General features: G+C 40.2%; 2 protein-coding genes across 3 annotated transcripts in view; both read left to right on the top strand.

Annotated features, from left to right (window-relative positions):
• Positions 1 to 16,572, top strand: part of LOC142347436 (COP9 signalosome complex subunit 6-like) — a 527,653-nt gene that overhangs the window by 472,337 nt on the left and 38,744 nt on the right. The gene's annotated exons all lie outside the window — the stretch shown is intronic.
• Positions 645 to 15,040, top strand: LOC142336718 (uncharacterized). 2 transcript variants are annotated; one of them, XM_075385634.1, is made up of 10 exons: positions 645 to 817; positions 2,808 to 3,151; positions 3,787 to 4,175; positions 4,543 to 4,732; positions 5,590 to 5,827; positions 6,554 to 7,020; positions 7,184 to 8,102; positions 9,918 to 10,235; positions 10,613 to 10,787; positions 10,993 to 15,040. In XM_075385634.1, exons 1-10 carry the CDS (start codon positions 769 to 771, stop codon positions 14,834 to 14,836), a joined length of 6,933 nt encoding a protein of 2,310 aa, XP_075241749.1. In that variant the 5' UTR covers positions 645 to 768; the 3' UTR covers positions 14,837 to 15,040. The 2 variants fall into 2 exon arrangements, with proteins under 2 accessions (XP_075241749.1, XP_075241755.1); XM_075385640.1 differs by lacking the exon at positions 2,808 to 3,151.

Raw genomic sequence — 16,572 nt, 5'->3', positions numbered from 1 at the left:
GATTTTTGGAGTCAATTTGGAGCAGTGATTTTGGTCACGCCGAAACAGGAAGTGGATTTTTATATTGAATTTTTTCTAAATAGTTTTTGCAATCCATTTATCGTTCATTCTAGGCCTAGTTTTTTTGTTTGAACCCAATTTCAATTTATTGCTATTGGTTTTTTGTTCACATGCGGCATTTTGAGATTGGTTTTCTGATTTTTTTCTTTTTCAACCTGATTTTGGATCTTTTCCGTTCGTGTCCACAGCTTAGTGGGCGCATATTATTTGCGCCCCCCCCCGACCCACGTGCCATATTTCTATATAAAGATTTACTCTGTAATGACACGTGCTCTGTAGCTGGGGGGTGCATAACGTACTGGGGGGCTTAAACGGAAAAGATCCCTAATTTTTTTTAGAAATGGTTTTCCCACTTCGCTCATTGTCCGTTCTAGATCTAATTTTGTGTAGTCAATGAAAATTCTTTGAATTGTACGTCAGGACTTGTCCTGCTATTTTTTTATGCGATTTTTCGCCTGACCAATTTTTCGTCTGAGGCATTTGACTTTTCGTCCTCAAAAACAAGATAAACAGTTAGCGCCCAGCGGGCATTAAGTGCTCTTGGAGCCTTTCAGCTCACTAGTGTCATCTGTTTTGGAGAAATAGGGATATGGACGGAATATCAATGAGAGACGTTGTGGAATGTCTGAGGGGAGTATCCCACGAAGAGCTGCTCAGTAACTTGAGTCCATTGGGTTCCACTTCAATGAGCAGGACATTATCAGGCAAATGAACAGAATGGACTCCGATGCGAAGAGACGCATTATGAGAAATGCAGGTGTGTATTAGGATCTGTTGCCCCGCCAGCTTTTGGGGCATATAACGTCTATGCACCTCAGCCTCAGTTGTAGAGTATATGGCCTTTTATAGAAAATCATTGTGAAAATATGGCACGTGTTGTTGGGGGGTGCACCCACTGAGATGGTGTGTGTGTGTGTGGGGGGGGGGGGGGTGGGGTGGGGTGGGTGGGCACTAATGGAAGGGATCCAAATTATACGCTCTCAGGCCCACGTTTAATTAAATTAGTAACTTGCTATTCAACAACTCCCTTTATAAACCTTCAAAATTAAATTTGCCGATTTTATTGGATCTTTTCCGTTTTTGCCCCCCAGTACGTTATGCACCACCAGTTACAGAGTACTTGGCATTACATAGTAAATCGTTGGATCTTTTCCGTTTGTGCAACCCCCCAATACAGCGCACGTGACATTACATAGTAAGTCATTATGTGAAAATATGGCACGTGCGTCTGGGGGTTGCAAATAATATGCGCCCACTAAGTGGGGGGCACAAACGGAAAAGATCCCCCCTCAGTAATACGGGTGTTGTCTAAGTGGTGTCTATGCGATTAATATTGTACTCCCAATCTACGTATTACGTATTCTTAATGGGATCTTTTCCGTTTGTGCCCTACAGTACGTTATGCGCCCCCAGTTACAGAGCACGTGCAGTTACATAGTAATCCTTATGTAGAAATATGGCACGTGCGTCTGGGGGCGCAAATAATGTGAGCCCACGCAGCTGGGGGAGGGAACAAACGGAAAAGATCCTGCTAATGTATAGCAATGCCTGAAGTGATCTGTTTATTTTCATCAAGGGCTGATTTAAAAACAATGAAAGCAAATATAGTTAGGGCTGGAAGCTTTAACAGAACCTTCCCTTTATAAAGCGCGCGGCTTAGAGCTCATAAAAAGTATAGCCGCCACTCAGTACCGTTATTAATTGCTCTCAAACGAAATTGTAGCAATTATAATAGTCCTGTCGGTCTTTTTTACAATTCAAAGAAATTGAATTGTATTGGGGCGCTGTCTTTTTTCACATTTTTTAGTGATTTTTGGAGTCAATTTGGAGCAGTGATTTTGGTCAGGCCGAAACAGGAAGTGGATTTTTTATATTGGATTTTTTTCTAAATGGTTTTTGCAATCCATTTATCGTTCATTCTAGGCCTAGTTTTTTTGTTTGAACCAAATTTCAATTTATTGCTATTGGTTTTTTGTTCACATGCGGCATTTTCAGATTGGTTTTTTGATTTTTTTTCTTTTTTTTCAATCTGATTTTGGATCTTTTCCGTTCGTGTCCACAGCTTAGTGGGCGCATATTATTTGCGCCCCCCCCCCCCCCCCCCCGACGCACGTGCCATATTTTTATATAAAGATTTACTCTGTAATGACACGTGCTCTGTAGCTGGGGGGGGGGTGCATAACGTACTGGGGGGCTTAAACGGAAAAGATCCCTAATTTTTTTTAGAAATGGTTTTCCCATTTCGCTCATAGTCCGTTCTAGATCTAATTTTTTGTGTAGTCAATGAAAATTCTTTGAATTGCACGTCAGGACTTGTCCTGCTATGTTTTTTATGCGATTTTTCGCCTGACCAATTTTTCGTCTGAGGCATTTGACTTTTCGTCCTGAAAAACAAGATAAACAGTTAGCGCCCAGCGGGCATTAAGTGCTCTTGGAGCCTTTCAGCTCACTAGTGTCATCTGTTTTGGAGACTGACAGCGGTTCTTAGAGAGTGACACCCCCCCCCCCCCCCTGTTGCCACCCCATCAGCCCCCCGGTGCACCCCCCCCCCCCCGCTGCGCTCACGCCCATTCAATTAAGCTAAAGCTATCTTCACTAAACCGTGCCTAGCTACTGACGAAGCCAACCGCTTGCCGGTCGTTTGAGAGCAATTCGCTCGCCGTTAGTCGGTTATGTTTATACCACGACTACTGCTATTGGTGGTGTATCATGGGAACGACCCTTTTAATTCCTGAATTCAATTACAGGTGTGATTCCTGCTAAAAAGGATATAGTGGATGGGATAAAAGAGTTGTCTGCAGCTGAATTGAACCAAGTACTTACAGATGCAAAATATCACGAGATGGAAATAAGCGAAACAATTGTCGTAGCTGGCCTTAAGAAGCTCCGTCCTCACAAAGCCAGAATAATTGTCAGTGATTGCAACTTGGATAAAGAGATCGTAATTTCATCATTAAAGGAGAAATCGCATCAGGAGATAGCAGCCATGTTCAGTGCGGCTCATGTTCCAATTATTGTTAAAAATGAGATTGAAATCGCAGAAGCCCTTCGAGGTTTCAGCACTTGTCAACAAAAAGCAGTCTTAGCTGCGGTTAGCGAAAGCTTTAGCTGCTTTGTTCTGTTGAACAACTCATGACGGATACCATCTCTCTTAATACTCGGGAACCGACCGATCTGACCGACCAACTGTGGGAAACCAAATAATTTACAGGCATACCTAGCCTATGCATTGCGCCTCTATTGAATTGGCTTTTAATGTTTTGGCCCGTGTCGGTAGCTGATATAAAGTGGTTGCTCGGGCCAATAGTTCCCCGTGAACAGAATTTTTGTTTTCATGAGCCGGTGGTTTTACATTGATAATAGAGATGTATTCTGTCCCCCCCAGCTTAGTGGGCTTATATTTTTTACGCCCCTAGGAGCACGTGTTATTTTGTTACATAGCAACGTGCTATATAACACCATAAAATTTGTAACTGGGGGGCGTAAAAAACACTGGGGGGGGGGGCGAAACAATAGATCCAATAATAGTTTGTAGAATCTTGGGGTCCCCCTCCAGTGGGCTATATGTACGGTAATTTGGGAGGATACGTTAACTGACCACTAAGCATTATAGTTGATCATATACTGTTATATTGTAGCTGGGGGCGTTTCCGTTTCTGTCTTAATACTTAACCATTGGTTTGAAAACTGGTTTGTGAAAGCGTCCATGAAAAGTCGCTTTTTTAGTCTGGACTGGAAAAGAACAGCGTGGAAGATGCGATCAAAATAATCCACTCCTTCGACGCCGAAAAGCAGGCCAAAGTTGGACGTGAGTGTAATCTTGAACCAACGGACGAACAATTGGTCAGATTGCTGACACAGTACCCGGACAGTCGTTTGTCGAAGCTGATGCGAGAGTGCTCTTTTGTTCCTAGAAATGACGATTGTGTCCAGATGCTCGCAAACTTGGAGCCTGGATGTCGGAATACGATACTATCCAGGGTCACTTGGGAGCCAAATTTGCCATGGCTGATAGGCCAGGTTGAGAAGCTGAATCGAGATGAGATGGAAAGTATGGCCGAAATCATTTCAAGTAGAGTTTGTTTGCCAAATGAAGCTGTCATCAATACATTACGGTTAGTTTTCATTTACCTCCGGTAAATCCAAAATTATTAACCAAGCAGGGAGGCTGTTTCCTTCCCTGAAGTATATATTTTTTTGGTTTTCATAAACCTTTGTGAACGCATTGCATGCATTTGCTCTGTTTATGACCTGCATAGCCTATTGATGTCATTATACATCATTGTGAATATCAATTATCAGTGGAGATATTCCACCGGGGAAAAACAGTTAACGAGCAGGATAGTTAATGTATTGTTGATGAGTTTGTAGGGTCATTAGGTATTATTTTAGTTTCTTGAAAAACTTCTCAATGGAATGGGCGTTCAGAAACATCGATTTTAAAATAAGACATCGTGATGTTAATTGGAAATATTTGTTTAGACAGTTAGCGCCTGATAGCGTTGGGCAGGTTTTGAAACAAGTCGGTCTTTCGCTCCCTGTGTATGAAATTTCCAAGAACCTCAAACGACTAACGCCTGACGAAGCCAGCTGTGCAATTCAGAGGGCCAAAATTGAGAAATTGAGCTTAGAAACCGTCACGGCTGGACTCAAATTGATGAGAGCTGACGTAGTAAGTTTCAATCATTTCGGCACTCACTTCCACTCAATAAATTGCTTCAATTAAAGGGGATATCGACTTAAATGATCCAAAGTCTTGAACATTTTGTGCATGTATTGAATTTTAGCTCTATCGAATCCAAGAACGAGGTTTATTTTAAGCTATATTTTGTACGAAACTGCGCGTGATAATCAGAAAACTTACTTTATGTTGATTCACACTCCGTTTGCCCTCTCAGGACTGGTTTGATCAACGCAATTCCAATCATGAATATTTTTTGAAGACGTCTGTTTCTCAGCTTAAATTCAACAAGGAGGCTCGATAATGTTTGTTTGAACATAATGTTCCGGCACATCTCACAGAATTCTCCAGACATTTTTTCAACGTTTGAATATTAAGCATTTCGAACTGAAATAAATTTTCGTGGAAATTCAGACAGTTTGTGAGAATGAACAGATTTGATAGCATCGCAATTTGTTAGGAAAGTTGAAGTCTGTGAGAACTAAAAATTGCATGTCCAGAGAGATCCAAAATCGTTCATAAGAATGATGCAAATAAGAAGACATAAATTTATGGTGTGAAAGGTGGTTCTTCACAAAATTTGAAACTTCAATAGAGAAAATAATTCAAAAACCCTGTTTAGGAAATTAAGATGGTCTAGGTTCTACATATTTTGTTCTTTGTAAGGTATATCGGTCGGCTAAATGGTCTGTTCAAAAAGTACCAGTTGTGCAGATAAATCCTCCCCACTGAAGTGTGGGAACAAAAAGCATTTTTTTCTCATCGGACAATCATGTACTTCATTTACTATTTTGGAGAAGTCCAAATATTTTGGAAAAAAATTTAAATAATTGCCTTGTACTGTTCAGGCAAAGCGTGCAGTGACGGAGTCTGGTCAAGCAATCATAGATGACGAAGAAGTGACCGACTATCTAAAACGACAATCAGAGATGCAACAGATGACATTGGTGAAAGCAGCTGGAGTGAAGATGATTCGCCCAATTGAAGAGGAAATTGAATCTGTCATCAATTCGTGGAGTTCTTCACAGCAGAGTTCATTGTTGCGCAGACTGGGCTGGTATCACAATGTGGAATTCATGGTCAACGGTATGTTATGCTATTTGTTCGAACTTTCTGTTTAATCTAAACTTTCAAAAAAATAGCTCATTCCTTTTGCTTAATGTTTTTTGGTTTCTATATGTTAAGCTATGAATGATTTTTCACCCCCTAAGTTTACTTACTAACGTCACTGAAATTTAGTTGATGCTATCAATTAGAGCGTTTCTGATTGGATGTCAACCATTTGCATCTAATGAGCTCTTTCAGCTTGAGACTAAATTGGAATACGAGATTAAAAAGTAAGTTTTTGGATCTATTCTGTTTCGGCCCACCAGCTTAGTGAGCTGACAATTTTAACTACCCCAGGAGCTCGTGCATTTTTTATTTGTGTGTATTTTGTATTATGCAATATAGCAACGCAAAATTTCGAAATTGAGGGGTCTTAAAAAAGTGGGGAGCCAAAACAGGACCATAGTTTTTTTTGCAATCTTGTCTTGTCCATTCGGCTTATCGGGAGATTTTCTCGCATACTACACTATGTAAGAATAAATGTGTGTAAAGTTAGCATTGCGTGCTATCAGAGACCAGAAGTAACTCGCATACTACACTGTGTAAGAATAAATGTGTGTAAAGTTAGCATTGCGTGCTATCAGAGACCAGAAGTAATGCGTTATTAGTTGTGAAGTTGTAATTATGAAACGCTTTCCCCAACTGTGGGTTTTGAAACAAAGTCATTCCTTGTTCAAGCTATATTTCTAACGTACATCTTTTCAGCGCTGAAGAACATGGACTACTCAAAACAGCTTCAAGTTCTGGAAGAAGTCGACGTGAAACCTAAACTGACAATCCCAATCACGGAAGAGTATTTGCTGTCGCTACAGCCTAAAATCCTGGAGGATCTGATGGAACGAATCAACTACTTACCCTCAAAATCACGCATCATTGCTGCAATGGAGGAATTGGATGAAACAAATCAAAGATTGATTGTTAAGAAGATTGATTATGTTCCACCACAGCAGGATATAATTGAAGCTTTACAACAAATGACACCAGCTGTGGCCAAGGAGACTGTAGAGATAGCTCAAGTCCAACCTAGACCTACGCCTGAGTTGATAACTGAGGAATTAGTGAATTACCCTGAACAGAAGAGAAATAATTTACTGGACGGTGCAGATATTTTACCATCGAATGAAGCAATAACTAAGAGGCTGAAGATGCTGAACTATGACGAACAACGTCAGGTAATTTTTTCACTGAGCACCGTTGATTATTTTTGTGTTGCAGCGAGCTAAAGGTGTAGCTCCTATTATAGCCTGTAATGTGAAATGAATGGAGTCTATGAAGTAGACGGGACCGTTGAATGTGAACTCGAAATTGCAAATGATAGAAAACGTGATGTTTCAGCTATTTCAAGCTGGTAATATTAAAATCCCGATCAACAGAGACGATATCATCGGATATTTCGCTCAAGAATCGGAGTCAGATGTGAGAACTGTGTTGAAGTTAATTGGACCTGGTGCGCTGAATGATGAAGTGGTGTCCAATTATCTCAAATCTTTGTCAAAGACTGCTCTCGACCAACTGATATTGACTGCAGATTTGGAAGTCATTGTAAAGGACGATGCTCATGTTAAAGAGTACCTCCTTTCTTTAGACGTAATCAAGCAAAAGAAGATAGTTGAATCCTTAGAATGCTTCACGGAATACGATGAAATTGTGAAACTTGTTAAGTCAATCAGCCCTGATCATAAGCGAACGTTGGCTAAAGATTGTGGTCTGCCCGTTCAACCAGATGTTGACGAAATGGTCACATTTTATTTTGAGCTTTCGACAATGAAACGAAAAGATTTTATCAAAGAAATAGGATACATTCCTAACGCCTCTGAGCTGGCTGAATTGCTGAGATCTTACGATACGACGGCAATTGCACAAGCAATTTTATCAGCTGGATTAGTTCTTCCGAGATCAATATTTGGACCAATCAGAACAGCTGACGAAGTTGTCAAAATGCTGGAGGATTCGCCTCACGCTGTGATTGATCACGGTTTAAGGCAAATTGAGTTCAGGGCAGATGTCGAATTAACGTCATCATCGCTAAAAGATATGTCTCAGGAGGATTTTCACAAAGCGGTAAACGGGTCTGGTAAATGTCTATCTCTCGGTGTGAATGAACTGCGAAGTGGAATGGCGGCATTGAACTGTTCTGACGTGGGTTCGGTGGTGTCGGGAGTTGTGCCTGGTGGGGGAGTGGACTCAGAGATGAGTATAATGCTGCTCAAGAGAATGAATCACAACGATCAAATGAGAGTTATTGCTCAATCAGGTATATATAACATGGTTCTTCCTAAAGTAACTTCGAAATTCTGGCTTGCATCTCGAGTTTCGCTAGATAACTGATGAGCAATAGGCTATTATTGTGTGGTATTTGAGCCTCAGATGGTACAATTTTGTTCTGTTTGTCGTCAAAGCGACAGATATTATGGGTCTTGAAGGGATTTGGTAACGAACCGAAATTGATAGTATTTTGTCGGTTTTTACTGCTCGAGGAGAATTTTTGTATGTTTTTTTCCAACGATTCGAAGAGGTTTATATTAAAAACTTTTTTAAAAATCATTTTTTTGGCTTGTAAAATATAGTAAACTATATTTTACTATAGTAAAATATATAGTAAAATATTCACGGAATCATGTAACTCGTTCAAAATGAAATGCCTGGGATACTAGAATATTTTATATTGCTAAGTTGATTTTGAATTGTCTTCACGAAGTATTTTAATTTTCACTAATTAAATTTGAATTTTTTTTTCTAAATGTCGGCAAAAACTTTCTTTCCTCCACTGATTTTGCATAATATCCAACGCCTCGTAGGGTGAAAAAACGGAGTTTAATTGCTCTCAAAATAGGTTTGTAGCGGTTATATTAGTCCTGTGGTCTTTCGGTTGACCGATTTTTCGTATGACCCTTTTAACAGTTCGTCCTCAATAAAACGGGGTAAACAGTTAACGGCTGGAGGGCTAATGTCTCATCAAAAATGTTTAATGCTCTCGAACGAAGTTTAAAGCTATTATTGTAAACGTGTTGGTCTTTTTATGCAAAATTTTTGCTTGACCGTTTTGACTTTTCGAGTGACTTTTACGCCCTTGACTGTTTCGTTTTGCGTGAGTTAAATTTCATTTACAAGTGTCAGCAGCTGGACTCAAGTGGCGGCAGTTCACTACTAAATGTCAAATGAAATTGGAGTCTTTTTTAATAGCCGCCGTCAGCCTCATCAGCAATTATTTAGGCGCTCTTTTTAATTGGCTTTACTTTTTGATGACATTTTTCGTTTTACATTAGTAACGATTTTCGTTTGACTCGTGACTTACTTCACTCACTGTTTCAACTGAATGGATTTAAAATTCTTTTACACATTGAAGTACGCACTGCAGTGAATACGGTCAATGTCAAAAGAGCAAAATCAAAAGATACGGTATAAACAAATAAAGACCGGTCAGTAAGTCATAGTGCATTAGGTTATCAAAGTTCATTAGAGCAATTGCTAGCTGACATTAATATTTACTAAACTTAATATCTTTCAGTTTAAAAGCTGAATTAACTATACTTTTAGAATCTAACTGAAGCCGCACACCGAATCACAACACTTTTTGATTTCTTCGTTTTTCGAGTTTTCGATTGACGTTTACGCCCTTGATTTTCTTTGTTTTGCGTGATCTAAAGTTCTGTTATTCACAATTTCAAGCAGCTGAACTCAATTGGTGGCAATTTATATTAACCTCTAATGAGGTTATTTGAAGCCCCCTTGTGAAATTCTTGATCCCCATTAGGCTACACCCCTCCCTCCCCCTACTGAAGCAGGCTGCGATTGATTGCAGCTCCCTCTAGCCGTTCGAGAGCAATTCTTCCGACGTTAGTCGGTTATGTTTAATTTTAATTTGGATTCTTTTTGGTAAATTATTATCAAGGTTAGTATTATGTAATTTTTTAATTAATTTTTTTTTGCCAACTGATAGTCCTTTGAGGAGTGCAACCGAAAATATTTGTCATTGTGTGCTTGATGCGAGTTTTAGAGCACTTCTATTGAAGTGTGACTGATTTTACAAGGAGTTAATTTTGTACACTTTGGTTATTCTGATGTTTAGGAGCAGCTGCAATTGAAAGTTCTGACTGTGCAGTAGGAAAGTACTTGAGCAGCATTGAAGCTGCAAGGGTTGGCCATATTCTGAAGAGCAACGGATTAGGCGCCAATACCTTTGAAACTGTCCTGGATTTCGTTAGAAGCATGGACAACACCACGTTTACCCGACTTGTAAGGGAATCAGGATTGACTCCTGAACTAGACGTGGATACTATTGTTAGATGCGCGATGCATGTTGGAAATGAGGCGTGCCGGAAACTCTTCTCAACTTTCGGATTTGTGCCCAATAGAGAAGATATCATTTGCATACTCAAGGAAATAGGTAAGCTTGTTAAGGATCTAGGTAAGCTTGCTTCTACGGTCTCGTGCTTGATAAAAAGTTGCTAAGAAAATTGTGAAATTTTGATTCTTTCCGATTTTAGCCATCAACCTTTGTTGGCTAAAAGACACCCCAGTTATTGCAATTATACCATAATTGCGTGAGGTTATATCGTGGAGAATCTTTAATGGTATAGAGCCAAAATTTGTTCTTGCTTGAATTTGAGTTTGGACTACTCAATATCAAGAAATCTAGGCGTTCAATACCATTAATCAAACAGAAAATTAGCAATGTTTAATTTTTTTGTTGTAAGCAATGCGAATATTTGAAAGCTAATTTGATTTTACGCCCATGCATAGAAGGTTAAATTGTTTTTTTAGAGCCACACTTGCGCAGTGAGATTGTGATGGATAGTGACTTTTGTCCAGATGTGACTCAGATTGTCAAGTTGAGCGAAGGTCTTTCCTGTGACGATAGAAGGCAGGCAATTGAGATGCTAAGAGGAAGCTACGAGGTCACTCAAGATGACATTCTTTGCAGTATGAAGAAACTCAAGTTAGTTCTTTAATAAAGTGTTGACTGAAACTCCCTGATGCGTTTGATTAGGTGAAAACGTATTCTTTTGATATCGGGACCTTCGTAAACAAACATCTATGCAGTGCTGGGAATGTTATGAAAACATTTTGATTTCTTGTGTCAATGTTCAATGCAATATCTATTTTCAGCTCTTCTAGAATAGAACTGGTGGTATTTATTTCAGAAGCGACAGTATAACCCAATTACTCAAAGAGATCGGATACACGGCAGACATTGATGGTGTTGCTCAAGGGCTGAAATATCTCCCTTTTGAACACCAGAACAGCGCAATTCTCGAAGGAGCGGGTGACGTAGCTAAATTTGTCGAAGAAAATAATCTCGCTGAGGCAATGAAACGTCTAAGAGTTGATCAAGTTCGGCGAGCGCTGAAAGTAGCGAAGCTCGATGCTGACGTCATTACAAACGAATTGCTCCACAATTTCTTGAGTAAGATGGGAGCTTCAGAATTGGCTGGTTTTATCCTCAGTAGAGGTCTGACTGAGTCGATTGTTTCGGATGTGCTTAGAGGATGTTCGCAAGATGTAGTTGTTAGAATTTTGAAATGCGCGGGGTTTTTCCCATTTGATGCAGATGTTATGGCTCAGTCGTTCCAAAACATGTTAGAAGCTTCTCAAGCGCAATTCTTCTCAAATATCATGATAGCTGACGCCAGTGTTCTAAATGGCTTCTCAAAGTATCCATTGTCCTTCAAACGTAATCTCATAATGAGTATCGATTATTTGCCGAATCCAGATGACTTGGCTAGATTTATGAGACACCATAATCAGGACGCGAAGCGAGAGATAATAAATGCTATCGATTACCAACCTACGGGTGCAGACATTGTGTATGCGTTTAGATCAACCCCACCAAGGGATGTTTCCAACATGCTACATTCGGCTGGCGTAGAGTTGTATCCTCATGAAGAAGATTGTGTAAGGGCGTTTAAAGATCAGGGAAATGAGTTTGCGAATCGAGTGATGAACGGTTCTTTCTCGCTGTGTGATAAAGAGACTTTGGAAAGGGGATTGCTTGCTTTAAACCCAATGGAACAACAGCAGGTCATCTGTTGCGTTGGCATTCAACCACCGCTATCTGAACCCTTGCTTTTGGAAACACTGAAAGTGCTTCGTCCTGATGAATGCAAGCGAGCTTTGAGGCAGGCTGGTTTCACTTTTGATTCCGAAGAAGAGCTAACAGAGCTGATGATGAAAAAGACATGGCCGCAACAAGAGGAGATTCTGAAGAAAGCGGGGGCAAATTTTGTTCCATTGACAGAACGAGGAATGAGTGACGGTTTGTGTACTTTCACACAAGATAAACTTCGACAGGTGCTCTCGATGATAAACAAATACCCGCCTCCTTATGCAGACAGCCTTGTTGGATTTAAAGCTTTAACTATAGACAAGCAACGTCAGTTTTTAGCTGAGTCGGGTTCCAGAGCTCTCCCTACAGACGAACAGATGTTGGAAGGGTTTCAAGCCATCCGCACCAAAGGGGATTTTCTCTCGAAGGCCGGATATGTACCATCTAAAACAGAATTCATAGATCTGCTAAGCTGTGCTGATCAAGCTATGCGACGTGAAGTGATGATTAGTACAGCTGTACCCTATACGGCGGGAGATGTCAGCAAATTTCTCAAGTCATTGGTACCCCAAGAAGCAGAAGCAGCCATTGTGGCTTCTGGAGTCATAGCTTTGCCCAATGAAGAAATGCTTGTAAAATCGCTATCGCGGCATGCTGAGAGTGTAATTAGTCGTGTGTTCAAAGAAGTAGGCTATACCCCAGATACAGAAGATGTCATTCGTGGATTGCAAGCTAGTAATTACTTGGAAATTGAAAGGATATTCAGACTGGCTAACATAAAACGACCAGTTGATGAAGATGTGATTATTGAAGGACTCAGGACTTTACGACCTGATGAATGTCAGCGAGCTATTAAGAGTGCGGACATTGGCAACCCGACAGCTAAGGACATTATAGATTCCTTGAAAAGCATGTCTGATTACGAACAGCAGCAGATTGTGAAGTCTTCAGGATTGCAAGTAATTCCGGCTACTGAAAGTGCCGTTGCAGAGTACTTAAAGAGTAAATTGAAAGCTAAACAGCGTCAGATTTTGAAAGCAATCGATTTTCCTGGGTACCTTGATCTGATTGAAATTGTGAAAGATCTAGATTTATCGAAGCAGTGGCAGCTAATTGAAGACGCAAACATAGACTATTTCCAGCACTTGATACAGGATGCTGAAAAGCTTCAGGTTATTTTGGTTGAAGGGTTGAAACAATGTGCAAGTATGCAACAAGCACATGTGATTAAACATTCTTGTGACCGATTACCAAGTGAATTAGTTCAGTATTACCTAGCAATGGTGGCACCGGATGAGCGTAAGAAAATATACAGGGAAATTGGACCTTATCCTAACGACCATAGCTCATTATGTGAGTTGGTACAAATTGTTAATTGCATGTCTCCAAAAGATCGCCATAACTTCCTGGAAATGGTTGTGTGCGATGATCTGCCGAATGATATTATGAAGAAAACGTTCAAAAGCAAAAGACCTACAGAAATGCAAGAATTGATTTGTGAATTAGAGCTTATGTTAGAGCCCTATGGTCCACTAATGCGAAAAGACCACGAAAAGATGCGTTGTTGCGTAATCGAATTCTTGAAATGCATCTCAGATATTGACACAAAAGAGATCTTGAAACTTGCAGACAAGTGCATTGTTACTTTATTAAGTGTCCCGCCTAAAGAGTGCATTCCCGTGGAACCGGTAACCAAACTATTGGATTCGATGCCCCGAGCAGATGCTGTTGAGGCCATTGCTAAAACTGATCTTCAATTACGAGCCCAAATTATGCGTTGTCTCTTGGCTGATGTTGCCGTCAGAAAAATTATGAACTACCCATCGCTTGAGGAGTTAGCGATAGAGATACTTGATCTGAAACCAAAGGATTTAGCAGCTCTGATCAAAAGAGTTATGAATGATATCCCGTTTGAGCAAATACTACCAGATGACATACTACTCAAGTGTCTTATGGGACTTCCAGAAACTAGAAGGTACCCACTGGTGTCAGTTTCATGTGGCGAACAAGTTTTGTGTCCATTTCAAATGCCGAGTCAAGAACTGTTCTCTTACATGATTGGTCAACTGCCGACGAATACTGTTATCGAAGTCTTACTCAGGTCTGGAAATGTTGAACTTGCTGATTTATGTACAGGTCTCACAATTTCTAAAGCTATCGAGTTTTTAAGAAAACTGACGGTTCATGATCTGGGGAAAGTCCATGACGAAGTGTGGTGTAAGAATGGATCGTGTATTCAAGTTGACTCTTCGGCCATGATGCGTGAAACTGAAATTCGTATTCGTGATATGTTAAGTCGTGAGGTTGAAGAGTTTAAACAGTGCGTTCATAATGAGTTTGCTCTTCGGGAAAGTGAAATCCGTTCCCAGCATGAAGCTTCTATAGTGTCAATGCAACAGGAAATTGCTACTTTTTTGAAAAGCGAGTGCTGTCGAATGGCCGAGAGAATAGTTAGGAATTTAATTGATGGTATGCACACTCTCGCTCTCTGTTCGAATCAAGACTTCGCTGCTAAACTTTCAAGCGAAGAAACTAAAGAGCTTAAGACTAAGCAAATTTGTGACGAAGTTATAAATGGCGCAACTAGACAATGTATTACAGTAGTAACACAAGGGTTAAGTGACCTCATTAATGAATACTGCGCTAAGTTAAAAGATGCCATTTGTATCAAAAAAGGTTCAACGTCAGCCAGAAACGAAGCATCGGCAGCCACTCCAAGAGGAACCGGAAGCTGTATGTGCAATGCGAGCTTAAATGGCACCTGTGGTACCATGTCGTGTGGTAATTCATGTGGAGGAATTGCCCCCATGTTTCAGCTTAGCTCAAATTTGAACAGATTGATGAGTAAAGTTGATGAAATGGCATCTGGATGTCGAGTGAGAAATAATAGGTGTGGCGTGGGAGGAGGGTGTAGGAAAAGATGCAGGACTCCATGTCATTAGATAACAGAGAACAATAGTTGTTGACATTCCTTCCGGGCTGGTACAGGGCGATGATTTACCGGGCTGGTACAGGAGCGAAGTCTTGTCTATTTAACAGATCTATGTATTAGCATAAATTATAGCTGCTGAACTAAGCGCAAATTTAACTGTGAGATTACGGTTTCTGACAATGCGATGCAAAATTTCAGGATCCTCCTTGCCGCTTTTGAGTTTAAAAGTTTGTAGCAATGATAGTCCTATGATCTCTTTAGTGCTCTTTCGCTGGATCGATTTTTCGTCTGTCCCATTTGACTTTTAGTCCTCAAAAATGGATAAAGAGGTAGCGATCGGAGGGAATTAAATGGGCCTTAGAGCCTTACTTGTCTCTAAGTATGCGATTTACCAAAACTGTTTCGAGAAGAGAATTTCTGGGAGTGTAGGGTGGTTCCTAGTCTTAAAATTTTGAACCCCGCAGACACCCCAACCCCGACACCCCCTTCCAACCCACCAACATCCCCTTTCGATACCCCCTTCCAACCCCCGCCCACCCTCCTCCAACCTGGTAATTTGAACCCCCTTTGCCATCCCACAACTCTACCCCCATTGCTTGACCCCCTAACTCAACTCTCCCTCCCCCCTAATGCTACCATCTCCGAGTCGATGGACAGTCCGAGTGACTTGCTGATGCGATTGGGAAGGTGAGGTCTGGGACTAACTACTCGATAACTTTAATGGGGTTGGGGGTTTGATATTCGGCAAGCACAATCAATTTATATATTCACACATGGCGAAAAGCGATACTTGTAAATCCGTTGAGATAGAGAGGCTATAAATGATTAATTGATTCCATCGCGGGTTTTTTACAACTCAACGAATTTGAATTGATTGGGGGCGCTCTTCTTTTACGAAACTTTTTTTTAATGTTTAGACCCAATTATTTTGAACACCAATTTCCAAAGTGTTTTGGCGGCTATTTTTTTGTTTTTGATAGCCGCGAAGCGATAGCGGCTATTATTGGGGACATCGTGGTTTTTTAATTCGTCGTCCGCATTGATGATTCTTGCGACCATTGACTTTTTCAATTTCAGTGACTTCTACTGCTTTGAAGTTAAAGTTTGTGTGCTTGACGTCATTAGTTCTGCTTCTAGGTCAATTGCGTGACTTACCACACTCAAAAAATGACTTCTGAACTCACTTAATGAACTTTGAAGTTTATGAACATTTACTAGGTAAAGATATATAGTGTGCATCTAAGTATTGCCAAACTATATGCCCTAATTCGTGAGTATTATTATAATAATACGAATTATAATAATATTAGTCTTCTCGGTCTTTTTATGCAATTTTTTGCTTGTTTTTTCGTCTGACGGTTTTGACTTTTGGTCGTCTAAAAAGCGATAAACAGGCAGCGCCCAGTGGGCATTAAGTTCTTTTTGACGAAAGGTGCAAATTTGTTTCAGTTTTTTTGACATCTATTTTTCATTATTCAGGTCTTTCCAGACGTAAGAGCCAGAAAAAGTTCTTAAGGTTTTAATAAATTTTTTTTAAAGAAAAAAAAATAATTCGCTATGGAATAGCTTTCAATTTTTTAATATGACAAGTTTTAGTGATTGCTTTTTTAAATAAAATTTGCGTTTTATAAGGTTTTTGAAAATTTTTGTCGGTTTTCAGGTTTCATCAGCCTCAAAAGCCGAGGGACCTCTTCTGGGGTTTGACAATAGGGTTTGACAATTCAGGTTTTTCATACCAAGAGAAAA

Source organism: Convolutriloba macropyga, chromosome 1, assembly GCF_964194025.1.
Source record: "Convolutriloba macropyga chromosome 1, txConMacr16.3, whole genome shotgun sequence".
NCBI lineage: Eukaryota > Metazoa > Xenacoelomorpha > Acoela > Convolutidae > Convolutriloba > Convolutriloba macropyga.
The sequence above is the reverse complement of the archived record's forward strand: the minus strand, read 5'-3'. Positions and strand labels throughout refer to the sequence as shown.